Genomic DNA, 24,532 nt, shown 5'->3' with positions numbered 1-24,532 from the left:
CCGCACCGCACTTTCAGCGCACCTCGCGAAAAGGGGGGTGGAGAAAGTTGTTTTCGGTCCGGCGCATCGGCGATGCGGTCAGCGTGTGATACCTTCGGTTCGCGTGGTAAACCGGTAGTGTGTTTCCCGAAATAAGCGTGAGGCAATGGAAACTACGCGTTATCGGTGAGCCTCCTGGTCCTGAAAATTCTGACGCAGGATGTCGGTCGACCTCAGCGTCGGTGAGTGCGCAAGATCTACGCGGCGGGAGCATGTGTTTTCGTGTTGCAGTACGCATGTGTCGATCGACGCATGCAGTGCCAAGTCGTCGCGTATAGTTTCTTGTGGCGTTACATTTACGTGGCGGCTTCGCAGGCGCGGTGCCGATACTCTACAAGGAAGTGCACAGCCTGCTGAACCCGAACGACCGGAACGAAATCGACCGCGAACTTTTCAGCCGGCTGTTGGCATCAACGAACCTACCGAAGGCGACGATAGATCAGGTGGGTGGGCGGTTGATGAGATCGAAACGAGGGCAGTTTGATGCGGAAACGCCTCCCGTTGTCGCGCGCAAGACCTGGGGCGTAGGAAACCTGGATAAAGAAAGATGACCTTTATTTTCTTCACTACCATTGTGTTCCTCTCCTCAACTGACCGCGTTTTTCTTTCGTCGATGGCTCTCACGCTCCGAGCGAAAGTCATTTGCGGCGAGCTCAGCTGGAAAACCCGTTCGGCAAGTTTGTTGGTCCGCTGCGTCGAAAGGGTAGTACAGTGTGGCGGCTCATCTAAAGGCGCTTGTGACATATGCAAATATGTGCATGTTCTCGGTATATTCACCGCCGGCTTCACTGGCTTTCACTTGCGGGCCAGCGCAGAGCTTTTTTTTCGGTGAACCAACCGGAGGTACGCGAAAGTTCATAAGCGTATCACGCTCCATGTTCTACTTTCGGATCGCTGTGATCAGAGAACTATGCCGCGTGTCCCAAGCTTAGAGGTCGCGTAGTTCTCTCCTAAATTTCGACGAATTACAGCGTAGTTTATTTATGCTGGCGCGATATATAAACGCCGATTCGCGCAAGATCTTTATATATCCGTTATCGCGTATACGTGAGGGGATTTACCGGCGCAGCTTTTGACAGCGATATCCCGCGCGCGTTTTACGCTTGTGTTAACGGCGGCAAAATCTGTTTGCTTCAGCGCGTCGCGAGCTAAACCGACGCACTTAATTGCCGTCCGTGCTGTGGATGTAATAATGCAAACATAGCTGCGTTTGAACAAATTCGTGTCGTAGCTATCATCGGTACGATGTCCGTGAAAGTGCACGCACTGCGCCGTAGTTCTAAGAAACACGCGTCACGAAATACCCATTGGCCTCAATTACCTTTGGCGTAGTATACGTGAGCACACTCAGGCGCCCAATTGTCTCAGCGCCTGCGCACTTCTTTCACAGGCAGAGAAAAAGAAAGAGCTAAGGACGCGATTTGAAGGTGGAGGAAAGAGTCTGGGAGAGGGCGTTTAGCGTCACGTGGGCCGCTTCTAAGATACAAGCATCGAGATAAACCGTGTCGCCTTTCAGAGATAAAGCGAATTGGACCAGCTAGGTTACCCCCCACCTCCCTCTCTCATTTATACACGCCTCCTGATGTGGCTATTTTGTGTCAGCCCTGCTTGTGTGAGGGTTCGGCAGAGATAGCGAGAAATCTTGAAACCGGGTAATGCACTGGAAGCATATTTCTTTTGCATTGTCTATTTCAATGGGGTGGTGTATGATTAGAGCTGGCAGACAGAGGCATGCTGGAATTTCTCGGGCTGAGAGGTAGGTCTGTCGCTGTGCACGGAATGTTGGTTAGCTGAAACTTCGTGTTTTGTCGAGGCTTTCCTTATCACAACATGTTTAAAAGTTTGATCTCAACTTAATTGAAATACTCCTGGGTGGGTGGGGCATAGACTGCTGACAACAGGCTAACACAACCTTTACTGCTGACCCAAAGGGATCAAATCGCGTTTGCACTTCAACAGATGCAAGTAGTGTTAGATTCGTTTAAGCATAGTGTGATACTACGTTACTAAACACTATTTTATAAGGACCCCAGTGTGATGAGGTATTAGCCAAGTAATGAAGGTGTCTTCTTCTGGTATTGACAATATTAACTCTGAGGTATTAAAAATACCGTGCCACTCTTAAGCAGAATTTTATGCCATATCTTTCAGCAGTCATTAAGTGCCAGAAAGACTGACTGGAAGACTGCAAAAGGGGTGCCAGTCCAGAATAGTGGAAATAAAAATTTGCCTGAAAATCGACACCAGATTTCCTTGACTTGCATTTGTCAGAAAATGGATATCGTATGCTCTCAGATTTATGGTCATACAGAGTGTAACCCAATTGTTTTACTAACCAACATGGGTTCAGGAAGGGATTCTTCTGTGAGACCCAACTTTTTGAATTGTGCTAAGAATTTTTTTTGCATTGCTGTATTTGTTCTACTAGAATTAAAAACAAATGTTCTACAAGTTAAAATGGGGGTTTTCTGAATGAACTGCAAATGTTGTAGCTATGACTGTTCGATTGTTATTAGAAATTTGGCATGTTTGCACCCCGCTCATCCCAATCTGCACCCCATTTTTGCAAAACCAGAATTTCCTCTTCAGTATAGCCCATTTAGGTACAAATTATGCTTTAATGTTCTGAAGGCCTCAAATTTTACATATCCCATTTACTGATCACGTTTTCAAAATGAGCTAATTGTGTACCAGGATGGACCTATTCACAAAATTCTTTTTTGTTGGAGCCATTAAAGAGAGGAACAAGTCAAGTGTGCTGTAAAAATGAAGCTTTGTTTATGTCAACGCTGTAACCCGCCTGCTCTAACGCCTTTGGGCAATGCGTGGTAATCTCTGAATAAACAAAAGATATTTTTTCTCTAAAATATGGCGGAAACATGCAGAACAAGAATTTCAGTGCATTTAGCATAAGTCATTTGAGGCCTGTGTTTATTTACATCTAAAAAAATGAATGAGGTATGGACGCTGGCTCCTTGTTAGGTGGTGTGCTATGCAATGAATATAAGTGGAATATGTGTTACATAGATATGTGCAGCTTATTGTGTTGATATCCTTCTCATTTAATAAAAAACACAAGTAAATTGCAGTTGTAGTACAGAGCAACTCTTTAAACTTTTTTGACAGACATGGTAGTTCACATTTAAGTTATTTTTGTTTTGCAGAAACGCCAAAAAATTTTGGTGTGGCAATACTTGCCACACCAAAGGGACACACACTATTGTTTTTCATTAAGAGAGGATTGCCTTTACATTCCGCACTATGTTAATGATGTCTTTTTCCTTTTCATTACTAGTTAGAACATTAAAAAAAGATATGTTGCGTCTTCATTCAGACACACGTCAACTCAAGCTGTTGACATTGTTTCATGATGTGTAATAAAAGTGGGCCTATTGAAACACTCCTTATCCCATTCCATTAAGTCCACATGATTTTCGTGTAATTTTATGGAGTATATGCAGGTTCCATGCAAGTTCCATTAAACTTCCATAACGACCTTATGGACAACATATGGAATTACTGGAATACATGCAGAATTTTTCGGTTAGGATGTACACCATTGCAACAGTTGCTAGCTATCTTGTTTTTTTAGGACAGTCAGGCATGAACCCCACTGCTCAGATATGAGCAGAGAATAGACATGGCCTTTGTTTTCCCATTAGCCACGTTTAGCGCACAAGTGTAACAGCTGCTGAAGCAAATTTTGCTTGTGATAAGCTGCAGATAAGAAAAGCTCACCTGGCTTCGTACCGGGCAAGCTGTTTTGCCTGTCATCAGCTTGCAGCGGTATGGTGTCAGATGCGGTCGAGTAAAAGCTGTTTTTTTGCTTCGAATAGATAGCACTGCTTTGATGACAACTGCTTTATTTATTGGCCACTGTGATGATTCTAAGCACTAGAACGGTGTAAAGGCATTTATGATAGCAGTCGAGTCTGCTTTGAAGTACAGTCAACATAACTTGAATCTGATGTTTAGAGACAATACCTCATTCTAATTATCAGACGCAAGGTTGAATACTGTGTGATGCAGTAATTTTAGATTTATGTATATCAAAATAATTGAAGAGTAAAAATTTAGTTGGCAACTGCCACCGTGAAAGAGAACAATGACTGTTGGCTGTAAAATTGAAATTGATCAATAGAAAAAAGAACTAAAAAATATAAGAGATTAATGATTACGAGCACTGCAAGGGACGATGACAAAGCAAGATAACAAATGTGGGTATGCGGTGTTTGTCTCACTTGTTTTCCCTTGCACTGGTCCCAATCATGATTCTTAGCCAACTTGGTCAATTCACTGCTCTTTCTAAGAGGGATTAAAGTATTACTGACACTAAATGTTGCAGGCGAGATAACTTTTGAGATAGATTTGTGTGGATATACGCACGCACCATCTATAAAATATGGGCGGCTGATATAGCCTAGATGATATTGGAAAATCGATTTTAAAGCTTATGCCATGCAGCTTAGTGCGAAACAGAGCACCTCGTGACATTGACATCAGCCTGGTTTTAATGTAAACAGCCAACTCCACCTATGTCACGTGATTGTGTTGGCTTCCATGCTCCTTTGTGTGCTGTGTGCCGCGGTTGTCATTGCCACACGTGAGCATGGCAACATCAGTTTTGTGTGATCACGTTTTGTGGCATTCAGCAATTACATTTTTATTTGCAGATTCAGCTTATTACATTACTCGGTAAAACAGAACAATAGGCACCCTTGTCATTATTTTAAATGAAAATATTTACATAAACATATACCTGTATCAATGAGAGTAAATAGAGCTGGCTGAAAACTGCCACCGGTGAGAGCCATGTTGAAGGGTGCCTTAGGATGACAACTCTATTTATAACAAAAAAGAGGAATTTTTTCGAGGGACTCGTTTTTTTGTTAAATGCAGCCAAATGAATTTGACTAAGGCAGGGAAAGCATAAAGGAAATTATTTGTTGTCGTTTCTTGACTTTAGGGTAGTAATTATGATCCCAACTGAAATTAATTAAAGTTGACGAAGAAGTACCCTTTCAGTCGGTGGGATCCAAACCCACAACCTCCGAATTGCGCGTCTGATGCTCTACCAATTGCTTTATTCCATTTATAGTCACAGTTGAGCATGCTACCTTTTGGAGCTGGCAGTACAACTATGAAATATGGGCCAGGATTTGCAATAGAAACCAGAGATTTTACAAAAAAAATTTGTTTTCTGCTGCCTGAGTATGTAACTTGAAATTGCAGATTGTAGTCCATTAGTTTACATTGTAAAAATTCTACTGCGCATGTCAATTTCATTTTGTATGCCTTGAATTAAGTATTCATGCAGTTTCTGGAAGGTGGTCTGTACACGTCCACTCTGTTAAGGTGTACACGGGTTTCGATTATTGTTAAAAAACCATAGCTTCCTTGTTTTTTTTTTGTTTTCTTGTTACAATATTCTGTACACCTTATCTCTTGCATCTCTATTACAGTCGATAGTACAGTGGAACTTCGATTATACGTCCCCCGGTCCTGCGACGACCCGCGTTTTACGACGAATTGGCTTGGTCCCGGCAAAACCCCCATAGAAATAATGTATTAAAAACCTCAATTGTACGACGCAATTTTACGCCGGCCCCGCCTCGTACGACGCTTCGCTGGACTGTCCGAGAAAAAAAAAGACCTACGATGACGCGGGCTGGCACGCAAACACACTGCGGCCGGGCGAAAAAAGTCGGGAAACCGAGGAACCGAGTTCGTATCCGCGCTGCCACCACAGGGCCTCTTCAATTTTTCGACACGCGGTCGGCCATAGCTAGCCAGAGCCAACGTTGGCCGGAGCCAGCCGGAGCGCATTCGTTTTGTCGCATTGCACTGCGCACTTCCGTTGTCGCCTTTTTTTTTTTCTCTCTCTTCTTTTGGGTGGTTTTGTAGTGACCGTTGTGAGCAGATAACATGGCAGATAATTTCGAGCTCGCTTTCTAGTATGCGATAACTTTCACTAGATTTCGTGTCGTTATACCGGACGTGTTGAACGGCGATTGTTGAGCCAATGTTTGCGACAGCCGCGGGAACCGGAACTCGCCGCTGTCTAGCTACCAGAGGGCTGGGGCGTTTTAGCCGCTCGCGATTGGTCGAAGCTTGCAAATCGAATAGGCCTACTGCCGTGCTGCCATTCAGCCATTCCTTCACGTGTTTGCCTCATCGGTTGGTTGTGCTGCGCCGCAGCTGCTGTGTCCACGTGCAAAATTTTCTGTGTTCGGACATTGGTGTGCGAGGAAGCTTTCGAATTCTTGGTTGCGAGTGCTGCGTCTCGCAATGTCGCGGAACCGAAAACCGCTGACGCTCGGAGAAAAGCTTCGCATAATCGAGGAGGCAGAGAAGCGGAACGGAGCAACAAAGGCCAGCATTGCCCGCGACCTGAACATTCCCGAGTCGTCGCTGAAAACGATCCTCGCGAAGAAGGACAGCATCCTACTAAATGCGGCAAAGTTCGGCCTGAACAGGAAGGCCGCGAAAGATGGCAAATATGCTGCCATGGAGAAGGCCCTCGTTGAGTGGTTGCGTCAGGCCCGCAGTTCAGGAATCGCCGTGGATGGCGCAATTTTGAAGGAGAAGGCTGAGACAGTTGCATTGCGCTGCGGCATTGACGACTTTAAAGCCTCCAATGGCTGGTTGGATCGCTTTAAAAAACGCAGTGGAGTTGTGTACAGCCGCTGCTGTGGAGAGAGCGCGTCAGTCAGCTCCGACACTGTAGAAAAGTGGACTGCATTGCTGCCGGAATTGATACGGGAATACAAGCCGTCCGACGTGTTCAACGCGGACGAAACTGGATTATTTTATAATATGCAGCCAGAACAGACATTGGCATTCAAAGGAGAGAGCTGTCACGGGGGTAAGCGAAGCAAAGAGCGTCTTACCGTATTGCTTTGCGCTAATGAAGACGGCTCTGAAAAGCTTCCTGCCCTCGTGATCGGCAAGTTTGAGAAGCCGCGATGCTTCAAGAATTTGAAAAGGCTGCCGTGCCAGTACACGTTCAACCGGAAAGCCTGGATGACGGCTGCTATGTTTTCTACATATCTGCAGCAGCTGGACTCCAAAATGGGGGCTAAGAACAGAAAGATTCTTCTTCTGCTTGACAATGCGCCATGCCATCCATCAGATATGTCGCATTTGAGAAATGTGAAAGTTGTATTTCTGCCCCCCAATTGCACTAGCCAGCTGCAGCCACTTGACGCTGGCGTCATCAAGTGCATGAAACAGAAATATCGGAAGTTTCTGGTGCAGCGTCGGCTGGCGGGCATGGAACGCAAGCAGTTGGATAAGAAGCTTTCTGTGCTTGATGCAATGCACTACATTGCTAGTGCATGGGACGCAGTCACGCCAGAAACTATCGCCAACTCCTTCAGGCACTGCGGCTTTAATAGAAGTGGTGCTTGTTCTACCAGTGAAGCTGCACTGCCTGTTGACGATGAACCAGAGTTCGGCAGCCTGGAGCTGCCTGGATCTTTCGCGGACTATGTTGGTGCCGACGACGACGTTGCAGTGTGCAGTGAAGTGTCGCTGGATGACATTATCGAAACTGTGCGTCCCGACACTGCGGGAACTTCCGACGAGGAAGAGATGGACGACGCTGCAGAGGCTAGCGTGTCCGTTCCGACTTACGCGGACGTGTTGTGCTACGTCGACCACATTCGGCGGTTTGCTTGCGCACGCGATGAGATCGGCGACTTGCTGCCAGATGTTGCAGCTATCGAAAGAAAGCTGATGCGTCGTGGCTGGGCAAACTCTCAGAAGAAAATCACAGATTTTTTTAAAAGGTGAGAAATAAAGGTTCGTTCACACCTCCGATAAAATGCGTGGTTGTCATTTTTTCAATTAATTTAATCTACGTTCCTAGGAGCAGCGTAGGTTTGTGCCGCGGACTTTCTTAGGCATTATGTGCCCACTGTTGTGGGGCAAAAATGACCGTCACTGCCTATATTCTCGGTTTTTCGATTATACGACGCCCGGATTATACGACGATTTTGCGCGGTCCTCTGAAAGTCGTATAATCGAAGTTCCACTGTATGTGCAGGTGGATAAGCACATTTAGAGATATTTATTCGCACATTCTGAATGAGACTGTGAAACACTGTTTTTCAGGTGTGGGAATATGCCGGTGCCAAGCAGGGTCCTGTGACCCCAACAAGCCTGTACAGAAGCCTTGCACTTGTAGCAATAGCACAGCAAGGCAGGCAGCTGGATGAGAAGACGCTGCTAAATCTTGAAGGTATGCAGTGGGCGCTCAGGAGTCAGCGTTTTCTTCCTAGGAAATTGTTCAGTTGTGATACTTCAAATGTGCCATGCCAACTCACCCAAATCTGCAGGTTTTGATTACTTGCCTTGTTTGCATTGCCCATCCTCGTTTTCTTTAGTGTTGCCAAATCCGTCGCTGCCGAGTCCGGCTGAGCTTCGTGAGAAGCTCGGGCTGACTGGGCGCAAGATGATGAGCCTGGACCTGAAGTCCGGTGGCTCGGATCCGCGCATCCTCAACACCAGCTATGCGCAAATGGTGGCGCAGGACACCATCCGCGTTGCCTTGGTTCCCGAGAAGAAAGGCATCATCCTCAAGCACGTCGTCTACGAGGTTTCTAGTCAGGTTAGTTTGTGTCCCCTGCGTCGCAGGCTCGTCAATTTGTGATGAGTCGATCGCCATTCAGTGATGTGGCCTGGCGAAAAAAGTTGGCATTCTAGTGACAGGGAATGACTTTAGTCATAACAGCATTAAACATTATCAATATTGTTACGGGGAAATAATACAAACGGGAAGCAGTTTACACTTTCTCTACTATGCGCTGGCCAACACTGAAGCCGCACCACATCCAAAACAAGTGTGGGGTCTTCTTCTGTTCCTCCCCAGATGCCACTTAGGATACGTTCCACTATAGCTACACTTCTTCGAATGTCACGTAACAATATTTCTTGAAAAGCCAGTGTTCTTCTTCTTTTTGTTTAGATTCTGCAGAAAGAAATGTACATATTTTGCTTGCAATAACTAGCGAAAGGAAAATTGACCGATTCAGGCAATAAAGAGAAGCAATTGTTTTGGATAACGCTTCGTAAAATTCTTGTTTTGTGTTTTGCAGAGGTACCAGTCGCGTGTGGAGCGGCGGTACAATGACTTCGTGACGCTGTTTGACATCCTGGTGCAACGGTTCCCCTACCGAGCGGTACCGCAGCTGCCACCCAAGCGGGCAATGGGTACGCATCACTCACAGCTTCTGCGCTGTCGGGGGAGGACAGTTGGTACCTGTACAGGCTGTTTCCCACTTAGGGGAAAACTCTGAGCGCGTTGCATCGCGATACAGCGAGTGCTAGAGTCGAGCGGTGGCGACAGCAGCTCGTGAAGGCGCAGATGCTTAAGGCTAGGAGTCTTCAGCTATGTTGTCTGCAATGGCTGCGCGCGCTGGCCACATTGCCGAGGAGTGTGCTACTGTCAGGGGCAGTGCTTGGATTTCATCGTCAATGCAGAAACTGAGCCGGTATTCTTTACTAAGCATTGTGCAGCGCTAACTTCTAAACCTTCACTGACGCCACAGTAGCACGCTTCCCAACAATACGGTCAGTGCGCCGCCATAGCAGGCTCAAGACTCCAACCCTTGAGCATCTGTGCCTGCGCAAGCTTCTGCCGCCGCCAGACTCCAGTACTCGCCTCATCGCGATGCAATGCGCTCAGAGTTTTCCCTCAACTGTGAAACAGCCTGTACGTCACCAGATATCGGTCCTATGCACTTCACGACTTGTCTACAGCAGGTCCTCTTAGTTATTGGCATGTTACATAGATGACTCTAGATATAGTGACAAGTCTTTCACATAGATGGGGTAGAAAGAGAGTGGGAGGTTCGTCAAAAATAGACTGGGACATAGGAAATTGTTTACAAAATTTACAATGTGACAAGGAAAAACTGATGTCAGATAAATGAGTAAATAAAAAGAAATATGCTAGCACAAATGAACAATGGTTTGCTCGTGCTGCCATTTGTGTGAAGTGTTGGTAATGGTAAACTTGACCCCATGTTCTAGCACTATTGAGTGGCCACAGGACACATTGCTTTCTCAGAGATTTTCCACTAGTAAAATGATTAGTAATCCTTCATCATCTAAGGCTTTATAGCCTATAAATATTTAAACTAAAGACTTTCTCTAGGCAACAGTATTCATGACCCTTTTTTTTTTCATTCCACTGCAGCCGACTCGCACTTTATCGAGGAGCGGAGGCGGGCTCTCAGGCGTTTCCTCACGCTTGTAGCGAGGCATCCCTGTCCTGGGCTTCGACAAAGCAGTCAACATATTCCTGACATTTAGTGGCACGGTGAGCTTCAGGCTTTATTTCTTTCTTTTCCGGAAGTTTGGCTTGGCACAGATGGCAGTGGTGTTTCAGAGTAATCTGAGAGCAGTCAGTCTGCACGTTGACCGAGTGCTGAATTTCTTTCCTTGATAGAAGGTGATGATCACTTGTTATGCTGTGTGCAGTGTGTATGCTTAATTTATGCATTTTTGGTGCTCAGTTTTAACCACGAAGAAACATTAATGAGCTGTGACCTCACTTCAAGTCACTTCTCCTTAGACTGCTTTGTTCTTGCAAGTGAGGGTTAAAGATTACCTGTTCACGTAGGTCTTGCAAGAGTTTTGCTAACGAAAATTTCTTGGCTCATCTAGATTATTTCAGAGATGGGCCACATGCCACACGTTAACATTAGCCACCTACGATCAATAGTTAAAATGTTGCATAATGAATAAACAGTTAATTATGCATGAAAATATACAAATTTCTCTCTTGTCTTGCCAGCATGGGTACTGGAATACCAACAGCTTGCTACCAGGAAATATAGGTTCATTACTGCAAGTTTGGTGCAGCTAAAAAAACATCTCATATACTAATATACAAATTCATCAGCACAGATAAACTGATAACAGCTAGAGGCAATATGTTTGTGTTTTGAAGTGTGGATGAAATACCTGAATTGAAATGTGCCCTATTGTGAAATGCAGGATGTTCAAGCACGGCTCAAGGAGTATTGTAAGAATGTGCCAGATGAGTTCCTTACCAGTGAGGTCGCACGTAGGTCGGACGTGAGTACTGTTCCACGGAACACTCTAGTTTTATTTTTTGCTTTGCTTTGCTTTGTGTACCTAAAAGCTTACTCAAGCTCAGACAACTAGGGTTGAGTGAACACTAAACAGTGATTGTAAAGACTGACTCAAATATATGAATTGAATAATACCAGAAGCAGATCGAGCTTAATATGCCTTGAGAAATGGGCAGTCATTTTTACAAAACATGTGAAATGATGCTCATGTCCTACATTTGTAATTTTAGTATGAGAAGCGCAAATGTAGCATCAGGAACAAACAGTCATATTCTACGCGTGCTTGTTGGATTGCTGTCTAGCCAGTAAAGCCTGGATCTCTGGGCGAAGTAATCTGCAAGCTCTAATGTGTTGTGCCTATACATGTGCCTGCGGAATGGAATTTGTTGTACTTTTGTGCCAATTTCATGTTCATTTTGCTGCAGTTGACATTTCGAAATACTATGTATAGACTATTTGGAAAAGGCATTGCTACTTACAAATTGCGGTTATTCAATTCGAAAGCAGAGTCAATTGGACACTATTCGACTTAATATTTGAAATTTTGCAATACAGTAGACTCTCGTTAACGGAACCTGAAGGGACCAAGAAAATATGTTCCGTTTAATAGGAGTTTCATTTACTGAGAGATAAACAGGGTTGCAGCATTCAGGTACAAAACCGATCATTGTAAAGGCAGTTGTTCCATTTAAGCAACAATTTCGTTTAACAGATTTCTGTTTATTGAGAGTCTAGTTGCATGCCCCGATGTACAACATTAAAATAGAAAGTTGGGCAAGTTGGTACTGAATTATGCAAATGAGAAGGGACTGGTTGAAAAGAAATTCGGGCAGGCACTGTTCACAAGTATGCAAGTTGCCGGACGAACGTCGTATGCTATTTTCGGATTCCTTGTGGGCGGGCATACATAGGACAGGTGGGGCGGTGCATCATGTTAGGCTGAGGGAGCATGCCTCGACTCTAAACAAGAATGATTACTACTAGCATGCATCTGCGCATATCGTCAGTACAAGTATTCGCCAAATTTTGATGACGCAGAGGTTCTGTACAAGCATAGAGATGCGAACACGAGCTTAGTTGTCGAGGCAGCACAGATTGCACGAAAAAGCATGGTATGCATCAGCCAGCCTTCGATGGCACTATCTGAGAGGGAAATGGCATATCTCAGTGGCATATTACGGTGATGGGAGTCAAGTAACCACATGTAATATGTATCACATTCTTCTTTTCTTTTTTTTTCTGTTTGTGACACTGTATATATGTTTCCGATGTGATTAAACTTAGCTGTGAGTCAGTGCCGGTACTGTTTTATTTTCAACCAGTCCCTTGCCATATTCGCTGTTTAGCATAGTGAACGAACAACATTCAGGGGCTGCTGGAGACCCAACTTTTGTCTTCTCTTGGTCTGAAAGCGTAGGAGCTGGTGTCCAGCGACACGACGGTGCAGTTTGCCATGGCACGGGAGCAGCTGCGACAGGTGTACATCTGCCTCAGCCAGCTACGCGAGGCCACACAGCGCATGGTCGATCGGTCCAAGATGGCCGCCGTGGACATCCTTGTTGTCAGCAAGGAGTTTGCGTGAGTGATTACCCCCCTGAAGTTCTACCTCGCGGTTTCCTGTGTTTTTTTTTTTTCGAGGCGCACTATTCGTGCACTCTTTGGATTAGAGGCTTGAACCTGATGCTCATTCAGGCGGTTATTTTCAAGTACTGCAGCAGAGCTTCCAGTGTCATTTACCAAAGTACATCGGGGCTTTATATAAGAAACCCCTTTATCGGGGCTTTCTTATAATGCTCTTAACCGACCAGTCAAATGTTCCATCAGTAGTTTATGAATCATCAGTTGTTCTGGTCGAGTCTCTCGGGGTCCTGCTACACTCTACTGCCGTTCTGATTCTGTTTCAGCACTCCACAATCTTCTGGTATCTCTTGCTCTTGTGATCGGATTCCAGAGATAACGGCTGCCTTTGATTTGTTGTCTTCTTAACAGAATAGAAGTCAGCAAATGCATAAGGTGCACAGCAATAGTACTGTGTACGAATAGATAATAATTGCAGACGTGGGATCAGCTGCACAAGGATTGAAACAGCATGAAACTTGATGTGCTTGATGCTAGCACAGAAAAAGTCGTCATTTTTTTAGACATGCTTCAGGGACAATTTATTCAAAAGCACAGCGCGGATAAAACAGAGCACTAAAAAGAAACACACAATGACATCACTAGCGCGGACTAATTGCACCAAACCCTGCCTATTTATGTGCAATGTCTTATTACGCCGCGCTTTTCATGAAATATGAACCAACTCGCTCAAATCAGTCTTACTGCATGGCTTGTTCTGAGCTCCAGCTGCTGTAGCGGTAGCACGCTCTTAGCCTTCTCAGTGTTGTATGGGAATTCTCGCAAAGAGCTTCACAACTGTTCTGCCACTGCAGTTGCACTAACATTTTGCATGCAAAATCTTGTGATGGAGTATCAACTGATAAGTTTAGAAGCCATGAATCCCCACTTTGCAGACACTGTTGAATCGTTGCGTGGGGTAACTTCATTCTTCTCACTGCTCTTGGTTTAGATGGCTGCCTGCAACAATGCATTCTTGAAATGTGCAGGACGTTGAGCAACATATCCAAGCTGGAGTCCGATTGGGCGACGGGTGGAAACGATGCCTGGAATATTGTGCAGAAGGCATTGCGATCCTTACAGGGCCTTCTTGTGCCAATTCACGAAGCTCACTCTGAACAGGTTAGTAGCGAGTTTCACTTTGGGAACGTATTTACAGGCACGAAGTTATTGGGTGTTCAGATTCTAGAGTTGGTGGCGAGAAATCTGTGGCCCGCAAGAAAATTTGCATTATGTACCGAAGAAATGTAAATCACAGTTCAAGCCTCGTGGCACGAACCTACCCATGCCTCAATCGAAGTATTGGATGTAAAAAATTACGGGGGATGCTCGGAACCTTCTAAGAATGTGAAGGCAAAAACGAACAGTTATGTATGTTCATGCATATGTTTGTATGTGTGCTTGTATATACACATGCAAAATCAAAAAACTCGGGGGGGGGGGGGGGTGAAAACCCTCCCTCGCTATGCCTATGGTTCTTTCATTCCTTGACAACTTGTGAGTGGGAGGGCTGGTATTTATCTAAATTCATTTTGTGTATTTCTTTTTCACTCTCTTCCAGTCTCTTCATGAAGAGGAGGAAGTTCTAGAAGAGCTAAACTTATTCCTGGACCTTCTAGTTGCTTACAAGGTCAGTTGAGATTTTTTATTATGAAATTGACATTTTTAGTCGCTTGCTAAACCATATTTAAAGGAAGCTGGAGAGACTCTGAACTCTGCAAAACATTCATGTTCTTGGATTTACAGAAATATTATCGTATTAAATTCAAAATTGTCTTTCAAATCAAACATTTGAGCTCTAGCGTGCTTTTTTGAAGCTTTGCTTCGTGCAAAGCATTTTGAGCGGTCGATTTAACGAAGGTTCGAGCGCATTCATACACAGTTATTGCAAATTTTTTGTTTTGTGGTGTATACAGCGCTACATATTGCCACGGGCGGGCTGCACCACACCATGCAGATTTGCTGCACGGCCCTGTTCTGATAACCCTAAACACTTTGTCAACAGGCGTTATGTGATCGTCACGAAAGCGGTGTTGTCCTTGGCCACCACAAGGCCATCAATAGAATGGTGAAGAAGTCCTCCAACTCGTTTGGCGCTGTAAGTAGATGCACATTCATCGTTACTTTAAGTGATGTGGCACTTAAAGTATGTTGCACTGTCTCCACCAAAGTGATCACGTTTAACAATACAGTACACTGCAAGGCGAATGAATAACTAACAACTATGTAGGTGGTCTCAATCCACCCAAAGCTCTTTGGTGTGCCGTCATTTGAGACAACATACGAAGCAAATCATGTACGCATTGTCTAGGGAATGTGGCACAGCTTATTCCATCAGTGATGAGTATTCTTGTAGACCCTAAACAATTAAACTTCGAAAGACAAGCTCATTATAACAAAGTCACATCTGACACTAAAATAACTTTGTTATATCCAAAAATTCGTTATAAACATACATTCATAACACTGTATCTATGATAAGACTATTTTTTAAGTAATTCGTTATGACCGATAATTCGTTATATCCGTGTTCGTTATATCGAGGTTTGAGTGTATATCATGACTGCATTGTGCACAGGTGGATCCGATGAAGCAGGCGCAGGAGCTTGAACACAGGACGCAGTTCTCTCTGCACTGCGTCCACCTGGAGAGCCAGATGGTGTATGCCCACATGGAGGCGCTGGGCGGCATCACTCGTGCCTTGGTGCGCATACAGGCTAATGGCCACGCCAAGGTAAGCCAGCTCTCAAACGCCACTGGCTTTGCAAAGGCTTTGCGGCAGCTCTTGAGGTGCCTGTTCTTAACACTAGAGCGTGACTGTAAAGCAGAATGCAGGAAAAAGCTTCTGTGCTGTGCTCATGCCAACACATTAATTCAGAATCCTGCCCAGATACACCATTGTTTAAAATGTTTTAAATTTTTTATCAATTTTGATGAAACTTGCTGAGTTTGTGTATATTTTTATGCTGATTTTAACTATCAGTTATTTTTCAGTACACTGTGTAGTTTTTAGAATATCGAGCATTTTATGGGCAATTTGGGAGCAAGATTTTCTGCTGAACTAAGAAAGTTGCAGAGTAAATTAGCATATCAGAATAATCAAAAGAAGTGTGTGCAATAGGACAAAAATAGATGTTGCAAACACATTTGAACAAAAGTTATAACTTATGAAATTTCAAGAATATCGAGCACATATGGGCAATTTGTTCAAGGGCTTTCTGCATCTATTCTACTAAGTAAAGTGCAGAGTTCTCATTAGCAATATAGAATATGCTGATACTCTGTGTCCTGATCAGTAGAAAAAAATCTTGGTCCAAAAAAGCACATGAGGACTGTTGGATATTCAAAAAACTCATTGCACCAATGAAAATGATGCATACTTGAAATCAAACACATTTGAACAAATCTCAGTTATAACTTCATGAAATTTCAATCAGAATTTTAAAAATGTTTTAAAGTGGAGTGTCCCACTTTAATCCTTTTTTTGTATCGTAGACGAGCTGAGCTCCATGCTGAAAACTTTGCAGTGCCACTTCACGCAACTATGGCTTTTTTTTTTGTTTGCTTGTTTTAATGGCATCAACGGATGATGTGGCAAAAAAAAAGAAAAGAATATTCTCAAATTGTCAATTTAAGTTCAGGATGGTTTTGATGTTATCAACCAGGATGTAAAAATGACGTCATCTGTGCACACACATCCTAGCCAATGGCTGTGCTCGGAAAAAGAAATGGGAGGCGACCCTAATCCCTCACTTAGGTGTCTGGTAGCCGCACTTACATGTTGGTGTTCATGTTTCCTGGTGTATCCGTTGGGTTAACATGGTGTTGGTTAGCTTTGTGTTTCGCCGTACTGCTGAAGCAGATCTCGGAGGCCATGTATAAGCATGCGCGTGGTTGAGATTTGCTCCACCAGGTGCCACAACAATCCCAGTTGCTCACAAGAAAAAAATCGTTAATCAGTTTTCATTACTGTATTTACTCCAAAAAAAAGCGACATGAAATGTTGGATATTCAAAAAGTTTTTTTTTTCCACTCATTTTTGCTACCTAAAGTCACCCTCACGTTAAAATCGAATATGAAATAACTATTTTTTCTTTGAAATCAGTACACACAGTCGCCCCTCGCGTTAAACATCGTAATCTCGCAACTTTCATCCAAATTAAGTCAGAATTTTAAAAATAGTTTTAAGTGGAGTGTCCCACTTTAATGACTTTTGACAGTTAATTGACCCTTATCCTAAGTAAACTTACGCTTGAGTATCATATGTATCCAATGTAACCCTTTGCAACATGCATCGCGATAGACTGTCTGTAAGTGCGTGAGATTTACATTAATTTGATGCCACGATTCTGGAGACAGCAAATAATTGTAATTACAACATAATGATTTAATTATTGCACAGTCAGTCATCCTATATTTCTTCATGAACTGAATTCAACAACCCTCTCAAATTACGTGCGATAGTTATCTGGTGGCAGCGAGCATTCTTATAAAGGTAAAAAAAAAATATATTTTTAAATTCCTCCACCAGGCCAGCCACAACAATCCCAGTTGCTCACAAGAAAATCATAACTCGTTAATCAGTTTTCATTACTGTATTTACTCGACGCTGTTCGAGAGTTTTTTTTCCAGATTTTCACAAAAGCTACCTAAAGTCGACCCTCACGTTAAAATCGCAAAATATCAACGAGAAGGCGAAATAATATTTTTTCTTCCTGGAACTTTATAACAAGCAATAAAAGTCGCCCCTCGCGCTTAATTTACCAATTAGTCTCGTTACTCGAGTAAATATGGTAATTAGTGTTTTCGGTCTCTTGACAGTTGCCAATGCCTTTATGCATAAGTAAACTTACGCTTGAAAGTATGTCGTATCCAATGTAACCCTTTCTGCATGCGATAGACTGTCTGTAAGTGCGTGAGATTTACATTAATTGTCACGATTTGGAGACAGAAATATTGTAATTACATAATGATTTAATTATGAACCAGAACCATCTATATTTTTCTTTAATTTTTTAAGACAGTGGCAAAGTGAAGTTCCTCCGCTGAAAAGGCGGGATAGATTCCTCCGCGCCATCGGTGGGTCTAGCTACTGCGCATGGCAGCGGCGCAAATCTTGATGTTACACAACCTATTTAGAAAGAATAATTTTTCGTGCACTTCAATATTGTTATAATGGACACTTGACCAATTGCACACCAACATTTGAGACAACCTATAAGCAACAGACAATGAGCTAGGCAGTTTATCGGACATTATTTGTAGTTTTAACTGTAGCGTAGTATAATTCGACACAATGAAAGGTATTAAGTGACGAAAATCCTTGCTGCAGTAGGGACCACACCTACAACCTTTGGATAATGCGTCCGATGCTCTAACAATTGAGCTACGACACCCCTACCAATGGTAGGTTGATTTTTCATCCACTTTAGTACCTTTCTATTTATGTCGTAATTACCACACTACAGTTAAAGATCCGACAAGTAATGCCCCTATACCTTCCTTATCTTCATTGTTGCTTTCATCGGTTTTGTCTGACAAAGAAACGAGCCACATCAGATTTATCATCTCCCCCCCTCCTCCCCCCCCCCCCCCCACCTCTTTCATTCCCACAGTTTTGGGGTGTAATTTAAAGTGTTCCCTCTCCTCCTTTGAAATTTTTTTAGCTGGGAGCCCTGTGGAGCAGTATGGCGCCTGCTGTGGCAACCATGGTCCCAAACGCAGGAACACAAGTGCCGCAGTGAGGAGTAATGCACGGGACCAGTGACTCTGCTGCTGTTGTCGTCAGACCCCCCTCCCCTTCGGTCATTTCGCTGGCTTTAGGGGTGGCAGCCCTGTGTTAAAGACCAAAAGGTGCACAAGCCACGAACTGCAGCTGTGTGAGCTCTCCCCAAGGGGCTCGGGCAGGAAAGACCTTCCAGGCACTGTCCACAATACTTGTTCGCTTGTTCTTGGAAAGGCTTTTAGGGCAACAGCACAAAGTGTGTGCAATCATGAACAGGATTATGCGAGACTTGTGGTAGACTGATCGCAGTTACTGCATCTTCGCGCATGTTTGAGGACCAGTGGAAGAACATTTTAGGCCGCATACAGGGCCTAGTTCATGGCAGCGTAAATGCAGAGGAACCTCCAATGAAAACTTGGGCGTTTGAAATACTACAAGTGGAAGCGTCACAAAAGTCTTGTAAAGCCAGCCATATTTTTAGTGGCAAGACTGAAAAAAAACAAAGCATTGCCGCCACTGCTCAGCGGCAGTGATGCATGACAAGGCGATCACCTTGAAAGCACGGCTCCTGTGTACGGCTTCCGAGATGACAGATTATGCCTCCGCAGTGGTTCCATTAATGCATCATTACCGGAGAGCGCGCACTCAAGACAGGGAAACATGGAAGAACACAACACAAGCGTGCGTGCTTGCGAGCAGCACGAGCGCTTGTGTTGTGTTCTTCCCTGTGTCTCCCTTTGAGTGCATGCTCTCCGGTAACAATGAATCTGTACCGACTTGCCCAGTTTTCTGCATTGTTGTTTCCATTAGTGCTTCCGTAATGATGCCCCGTTAATGCTTACATAATACTTAAGTTTTGTGACAGCCATCGGGTGCACAGTTCACCAGCTTAGGCGCTGTTTGGAGACTTCTTACAAAAATAAACTGCACCATTGCAAGCCTGTTACCAAACGCACCGTCACCAATTGTACTTGGCCTTGCCAAGATTGCGTCGTAGTAGTATACTGCGCAAGCGTAATGAATTTAGCGAAACTGAAATTTCGTCGTAGTTTGCCCTTAACAAGTTTCAAGATTTTTAGGACCAGTCATTTGAGACATTTCAAGGGCAAAGTACGTGCATGGAGGTCACACAAGCAGGTCTTTTTACTTCACGACAGTGCCATCTATCGTTGCTGTGAAGCCAGACCACAGTTTAAGAACACTATAATGCGAAACGCACAAAATCGTTTTTGTGATTCCGTTTTGCACTGAAGATTGTGCAGCATGCTTTTGTAAAAATGTGCACTTCATGTGCTGTTGTTTTTTGTTTTTCTACCATCACTTTACGATTGTACCTCAATTTATTGAACACTGATTATACGAATAGAGTTTGTAACAAAGGTACTGTTGTTTAGGATGTAATTTCGCGCATGGCGCTGCTTACATGCGCGAAGATGCAGTAATTTTGTGAAAAGGTAGCAAATATCTCGTCAATTGTGAACAGACTTCTAGGCCCAAAGACTAAAAAGGTATATATATGTATGTATCAGCGTCTTTCCTTACCCTCTTTTTTTTTTTTTTGTACAATGGACTGACACTGTTCCGTAAAACTTGTCAAGCTCAGCAGTACAACGTCCTCTGTTGGGTTTCTCAGAGATTTAGTTTACTTTGTTAGGGAGGGCTTGTGATGCATATATTTCCAAGGTGCCTTCGTTTACGTTTTAGAGGGAATACATTGCCGTTTTTGTTAAGTTTGCAATTTTGACATTTTTTTCACTCCATCTTGCAGACATGCATCACACTTCAAGTTTTTTTTTCTTTTTTTTTATGACTTGAGACACATTATTGTGGTGATGTGCAGAACACTCCCATTTTTGACAGCGTAAAAAAATATATTGTTATATATATCTTACGGCACCATAGAACAAATACGAATGTGCCTTTGTTCAAGTTCAAAGTGGAATGGCATTTAGGGTTATTTCCACCTAGTGAACAATGTGCCTTGAAATAAATTTACTAGAATTTCCCATCACTGAAACACGAACACTGTACTTGCAAAACTCAGTTTTTTGATACACAGTATTTTGTTCACACCTTGAATGCTCATGCAGACTCTAGAAGCAAAGTTCAAGTCTGCACTTAGTCCTACATTCCTACGTCTAGTGAGCTGCAGTTCACAAAGGCCTGTTGTATACGTGTTCATCAAACAAAGCGATTTTAGTGGCATGTCGGGATTCAACCGGCCGTAAAATAAGCAATATATTTTTGTTTCTCATTTTGTGCCTGTGCATTTCTTTGTGCATGGTTTGTAGCAGTTCTCGAGAGCCTTTGAAGTGATATAATGCAAAAACAGAATCTTGGAGCTGAAGACTCTTTGGTGAAGCTTAATTATCTTTCGACAGCTGGCCACAATGTTGTTGCAGTCTGAAAGTCAAGCCTGTTTGATCATTCGTGTCTGGCCATGCTGGCTCATTCGCTGCATCCTTTGTGTGCCTTTTGCGTTTATGGACAACGAAAAAAAAAGTTTATTGTAGGTAGCTTTTTGTTAGTTAACTGCTGTGATAAATGGCCTGTGCATGCAAGTGTAAACTAAGAAAATGAGGAAGGAACAAAGATTTCAAGCAACACAGTCAAGAGCGGCAGCAGCAGCTGATGTATGCCCTACTTTTATTGCCAGGTACTGAGACATGACCTACTTGTGTTGAATTTAATCATATTTAATTTGGACACTCACTTAGCCACTTTTCATAAACGAACAATTCTGGGTTTGTTCTCGCATTGTGCCGAAATATTTGACCACGAATGAACTTTGCTTGCTGACAGTACTTTAAATTTTTTCGAGGTTCTCAATTTCTTGTCGGCCACAGGTTTTATACTGCTGTTAAATTCACTGTTGCATTAAATGGTTGCGATTTGTATAAGTAAGCACTTAAAACCTTGGTCTTTGTTTCCTTGGCAAAGAAAAACAATAGTTGGCCATGTTTATTTCAGATTTATAGCACAGAAGCAGTTAAACATGCATTTAACTGTTGTTTGAACTGTTTGTACACCTGTGTGGAACTAAAAGCAGGTGAACGTAGTGTAGGGTCATTCTGTGAGCTCGGCACCCATGCCGGAGTTATGCAGTTCCCTGTGATGTTCATGGTTTAAGATATGGTGGCACATGCTGATCCTTCTAGCGATGTTCAGCGAGTAGTGATGTTGTTTGGCCAATGCGTCCAGCTTTCGGGCACAGCCACTGCATGCCTTACTATCCGTAAGGCATTCAGCAATGCTGCTTCTGTCTTTGATAATGAATTGTTAAGGCCCCAAACTATTGGGATCGCGCTTTTCGTAGGTTTGAAATTTCTAAATTGAGGATGGCGTTCGGGGTTTTCACTTTCATGATGCATGAGCACAACCTTTGTGGGTGTAGAAAAGTCTCAAGGGTTCACATTGCCCATCATATAGTGCCAGGTAACGGAGTCTCTTGGACAGCCGTGAGTTCAAGCTCAGCTTAAAGCTCACCTAGGCATGCGGACTTTCAACTGGTACAATGTGCATAGGTGGGCAAACTGGGAATGTGTGCAATGTTGGTAGGTGAACATTCAGAGTTGCCTTGTGATAGGACAGTGAAGGGAAATATCTAATCATGCTAGACTGCCAGGTTACGCTGTTTGAGTTGCATTTAATTGGTCAGTCTTGCCAAACTGGAAAGAGTGTGAATACGAGATGGGTGCCAATACTATGAGCATAAAGTCAACTTTTATCTAACCTCAATGTGCCGGAGTCTGGTCGTTCACTGACAGAGTAGGCTTAGATTGCATTTGATCTTGAGTGATGTCTCGACCCGATCAGCAACTTGCCGAAATTTTTTATATGCACAAAGTATGAAAACCTAATCTACTGCTAGAAAATTTTGCATTGTTGCATTGATGTTGGAAGTGCAACCTGAACCCGGAAATTTGTGCAGTAGTAATAGGCTCTCATTTGTTGCAGTACAAGTGAAATACAAGTAAAGTTTGGAAAGGACAATGGCAAACTTGAACTCTGTTTTAGTCTCTATTGTGCCCATTAAGCGTCTCCTTATAGAAAGGTTTGGCTGCAGTGATATGAAAATGCTATAAAGAGACAAATGTATAAACAGTGTAACTGATCATTGCCTTGCGCTAATAAGCATAGCAGTGAACACTTGGTGCCTTTGTGCCGAGTCTTAAATGGACATGGAGAACTGATGTTAGTGCTACTTTGCGTGCATTTTCCATTTTGGCTCGTGGGTATAGTCATATCGATTTTTGCGTGGAGTATGCATTCCTTTACTTTGGTGGATCTGCACGCGCCACTTCAGCCTCTGCTGTGGTATGTGGTGCATTTGTTATAGCCATAAAATTTGTCAAAAACCCATGATGGCAGTGCTTCATCGAAATTATTTCTTTAATTATGGAGGTGTAGTATTATTGATAGTTGTAGCACTCTAGAATTCACCTTTGTGAAGTTTGTGTTGCAAAGAAGGTTTCTTGAGGCACTTACAGTAACAGAACTTTGGAAACCGCCTCATGGGCGTGCAATTCGTACATTTTGCTTTTGTTTCAGGGCAACATCACCAGGCCCCGTGTGCTAACACAAATAAATGAACGAGTGAATTTTGTTACAAGTTGCCTAACAGCTACAGAGGTGAAAATGGTTTTCGATGTACGAGGAAGTAGTAGTTATTTATCAAAGTACTGGGATTGCTGTTTGTTTTATAAAGCTGCGTAGCAGGAAATGTGCTAGGAAGCATGCAAATTTAAATGACCAGTGCAGACTGGTCAAATGGTTTGTTTTTACATCCCGCAACGAACATTCCGGTGCCGTTTTATTTCAGTGTACGAGTGAAGTGCGTAGCTTCTCCTCCGTACCCATGTCCAAGTTATACCGAAGTACATTGCAAAGTTACAATAAAGAATTTACTTAAATATCAAGTTGACAAGAAGTCTCCTGGCCTATGTTTTTTTTTTTTTTTTCAGATATGATAAGTGTCATGCAAATAATGTGATGCATACGTGTCAATGTTTCATTCGCATGGTATATACTTGAACATACATGTATGCTTGAAAAATGTCCATTTATAAATGACCTGATTACTCGCGCCATGACATCAATGACAAGATGTTGCTAGTCATTTCTTCAGCTGGGATGTCTGCCACCATATCAACTTAATCACATAAAACCAACACCGGTTAACCAAGTGCTTGCTGGTGTCAGCCAATTTTGACTACTAGTAGCTATCTGGTGGTTAATGTAAGCTACGTGTGTGTAATTTGGCTACCACTGCAAGTGTGCACTACCACTTCCTAATTTTGGTTAAATGGTGGCTTCTGTTGGCTAGTGGCGTGTTGCCAAGTACTGGCAAACCGTTGGCTAGCACGGGCTAACATTGGCTGTCAATAAGTGCTGGCAGATCCCACATTGTGTGGGATCTGCCAGAATTTTTTTAGCTTTTTGTGCCGCATCTCCAGTGGCGGCATTTCGCGTTGGACCACTTTCAGCAACATTACAAGAAGTGCCTGTGTTGTAGGGTGCACATAATTTTCGCTGTCTCTGAAAGCACTACTTCCTTGAAAGGGAGGGTGCACAGCCTTTTTAACGCGATAGCATTACAGAGCCCGTGTCGCAGAAATTCCGACGTCGGTGTCGGCACCGTTGGTTGTGAGCAAAAAATCGAGAAAGAAGCAAATAAAATAAAGAATAAAATTTTCGGTTCCATTGAGGATCGAACCCGGGCCGTTCGTGTGGCAAGCAGGTGTCCTACCACAAAGCCACGATGTTACTTGCAGCTGCTTCGGAAAAAAACCCTACATAAATGCCATGTAGTGGAAGGAGTCCAACGCATTTTGTTCGACAGATGTCACGACGAAAACGAGCCCATTCGGCGATTTGTAGGCGCATTGGCGAGACCATCAAACTACGTCGAAAAAGGCCGGGATAGTGCAGCCATCGCCGCTAAAAACACACACGAACTTTCAAACAGCTCTAAAAATGGACAACTATGTCTATCTACCGGAAAACATATCAAGCCAACACCGGCTTTCCAGAGGAGGCGTTGATCAAG

General features: G+C 43.5%; 1 protein-coding gene across 1 annotated transcript; it reads left to right on the top strand.

The window, feature by feature from the left end:
• The first annotated feature begins 25 nt into the window (after nucleotides 1–25).
• Nucleotides 26–23,578, top strand: LOC119399751 (sorting nexin-8-like). Its single transcript, XM_037666582.2, is given in 14 exon segments — nucleotides 26–221; nucleotides 355–482; nucleotides 8,155–8,281; nucleotides 8,427–8,650; nucleotides 9,138–9,252; nucleotides 10,241–10,308; nucleotides 10,310–10,363; nucleotides 11,044–11,124; nucleotides 12,559–12,719; nucleotides 13,748–13,880; nucleotides 14,320–14,388; nucleotides 14,764–14,856; nucleotides 15,337–15,492; nucleotides 18,425–23,578. Coding segments are annotated over 14 exon segments (1,509 nt in total). The 5' UTR covers nucleotides 26–199; the 3' UTR covers nucleotides 18,503–23,578.
• The last annotated feature ends 954 nt before the right edge of the window (nucleotides 23,579–24,532 follow it).

This window comes from Rhipicephalus sanguineus, chromosome 7 (assembly GCF_013339695.2).
Source record: "Rhipicephalus sanguineus isolate Rsan-2018 chromosome 7, BIME_Rsan_1.4, whole genome shotgun sequence".
Taxonomy (NCBI): Eukaryota; Metazoa; Arthropoda; class Arachnida; order Ixodida; family Ixodidae; genus Rhipicephalus; species Rhipicephalus sanguineus.
This window is presented reverse-complemented; position numbering and strand designations above follow the sequence as displayed.